This window comes from Humulus lupulus, chromosome 4 (genome assembly GCF_963169125.1).
Source record: "Humulus lupulus chromosome 4, drHumLupu1.1, whole genome shotgun sequence".
NCBI classification, from domain to species: domain Eukaryota; kingdom Viridiplantae; phylum Streptophyta; class Magnoliopsida; order Rosales; family Cannabaceae; genus Humulus; species Humulus lupulus.
In genome coordinates, this window is record NC_084796.1 from 3802811 (window position 1) to 3805124 (window position 2314).

At 36.6% G+C, this 2314-nt stretch overlaps 1 protein-coding gene across 1 annotated transcript; it reads right to left on the bottom strand.

Moving 5' to 3' along the window:
* Positions 1 to 593: 593 nt before the first annotated feature.
* LOC133830720 (putative disease resistance RPP13-like protein 1) lies at positions 594 to 2314 on the bottom strand. Its single transcript, XM_062260771.1, has 3 exons — positions 1876 to 2314; positions 1033 to 1690; positions 594 to 822 (listed from the first exon to the last, which is right to left on the bottom strand). The coding sequence occupies exons 1-3, from the start codon at positions 2312 to 2314 to the stop codon at positions 594 to 596; spliced, it is 1326 nt and encodes a 441-aa protein (XP_062116755.1).

Here is a 2314-nt window from a genome sequence, read left to right on the forward strand (position 1 = left end):
AATTAAAACATATATATAAAAAAATATAAATAAAAACTCTCATATAAGTATATAACTTGTGTTTTCATTTCAGCAATTAGAGCAACTTGATCCAATACCAACAGTACTTGTCATGTAAAAGGAAGCATAAAAAATAAGTGTCCAGTGAATCTACTTATACATTTCTTCTATTAGTTTACATACATAAAGAGTAGTGTAAACAAGTAGGAAAAAGAAAAGGAGTAATTATACCAGTTGGAGCTTGTGTAGAAAATTAGAATCGTCATTGTCATTGCCATCTTCAACATCATCTTAGAAATGTATCATCTCATATAACGCCCCATCATTAGATTGCTTCAGGTCAAGCACGCTTAACTTTGGAGTTCTAAAGTGATGAGCTACCGAAAAAAAGATGCATCTTGTTGGCATAGGTGGTACTCATCAATCCACTTAAGTCATCTTCAACTATGTAGTCTCATACATACACAGTCTTAGCATTATCACACTTGATGACCTTCTCAGGCGATGTGAGATTACATAGCTTTTTACCCGGTCTTTCCTCCTTCGGATCACGGATCACGGGATTCTGATCACGGGATTCTGACTGTCACATCTCAATACTCCACAACATTGATATTGGGGATGTGAGCAATACTTGGCCAATCTTCCCCTAGGTTTTTCTCCAGTCGTGGTTCTAGCATTGTACAATGCCTAATGCATAGATCAGAAAGTGAACTGGGCAGTTCTTTTGGCAAGTATTGGAGCTTACCACAGTATTCAATTTGCAACTTCTCAAGGGAGGTGAGGTGTTGAAATGCCTCCTCATCCAAGGTCTTCAAGTTTCTGCAACTGACAATTTCAAATGTACTTTAAACTCCAAGGCAATCCCCTTTCTAAGAGTGATTCCTGCCCATCACATCCTTTTATTTGCAAAATCTCAAGAGGTGGAAATGAGGCCTCCATTGGTTGAGGCACTGGGAGAAATGGCATTAGTTGCTCACATTCATCTATTACAAGCTCTCTCAAGGAGGGAAAATAATTAGGTAAAATGACACTTGGAGTTTTTCACATCTTTCAAAGCCAAGTTTCTTAAGACAAGGAAAAACTCCATTCTCAATAAACGACAACTCTTGAAGCTCTCTCATGTCTTCAAAAGTCAAGCTCTCCAGATATCTAAATGGCTTTGTCTTTGTTACCAAAGAAGAATCAACACTAGTTGAATAATAAAACTCAGAGCTTATTTTCACCACACCATACAAACCTCGAATTACAAGGTCTTTGAGTGAAGGAAGTTGTCCCAACGGCGGCAAGAAGCTAAAAGTCTCACAATGCCATAGATTCACCCTTACTACATTGGAATGATTTCCAATCCAATTTGGGAAACTATTACCTCTGTAGCCACGTATAGTGAATGCCTTCAGACTTGCATGAGGTTCGAGGGCACTGAGTATCTCTTTTTCTCTTTCTGAGTCATGGGGTTTGTGAGTTTTAGCCCAAAACAAATGTATCTGAGTGAGAAACTTCTTGTTCTTTAATTTAGCCTCCAAAACATCCTCAACACTATCAACATTCTCAAGTCCAAAAAGACGTAGTGTCCCTCGTAGATCTTGAAGCCCTTCTAAAAGTGTAATGACAAACTCATTTTCGCCTACGACAAACCTATTTAACGTTTGAAGATTTTTCATTTTACTAATTTGCAATGGCATCTCTTCTAAGTAAGGAGGAATATGAAGATGTTGCAATTAAGTAAATTTCCTATATTAGTCGGAAGTCGAGTAACTTGACCACATTCAGACAATATTAGTGTCTCCAAATTATATAAGTTACAAATTGTATCAGGTATCTTTTTCATTTCACAACATTCTAACTCCAAATATCTTAGGTACTTCAAATTACCTATTGAATCAGGTAATTTGTTCATGTAATGATTTGCTATAGATAATACTCTTAAGCGTGGGAAAGCTTCATGTAATTGCTCTATAATCGACAACCATACTCGATCTAGTTCTATCCATTGGAGTTTTAATAAGAAGGTTCGTAAACACTTAGCTTGAGATAACTCCTCCTCAAATTCTTTAGAGTAAAAAATTCCTCCACAATCTCGCATATAAGACAAATGGCGAACTTTGTGAGATAATTTATTCTCATTCAGCAATGAACAAAACTCACCAGATACAAACATAGCTAACTCATGTATAAGATCATGCATTAGAAAAGTCGACTTATTCTCACCTGATGGTTGGAAATATGACTTTGAAATAAATTCTTGGAAGTACCCTTCTCCAACTTCTTCAATTCCCTTCTCTTTCTTAGAATGTAAGAGACCCTCTGCCAT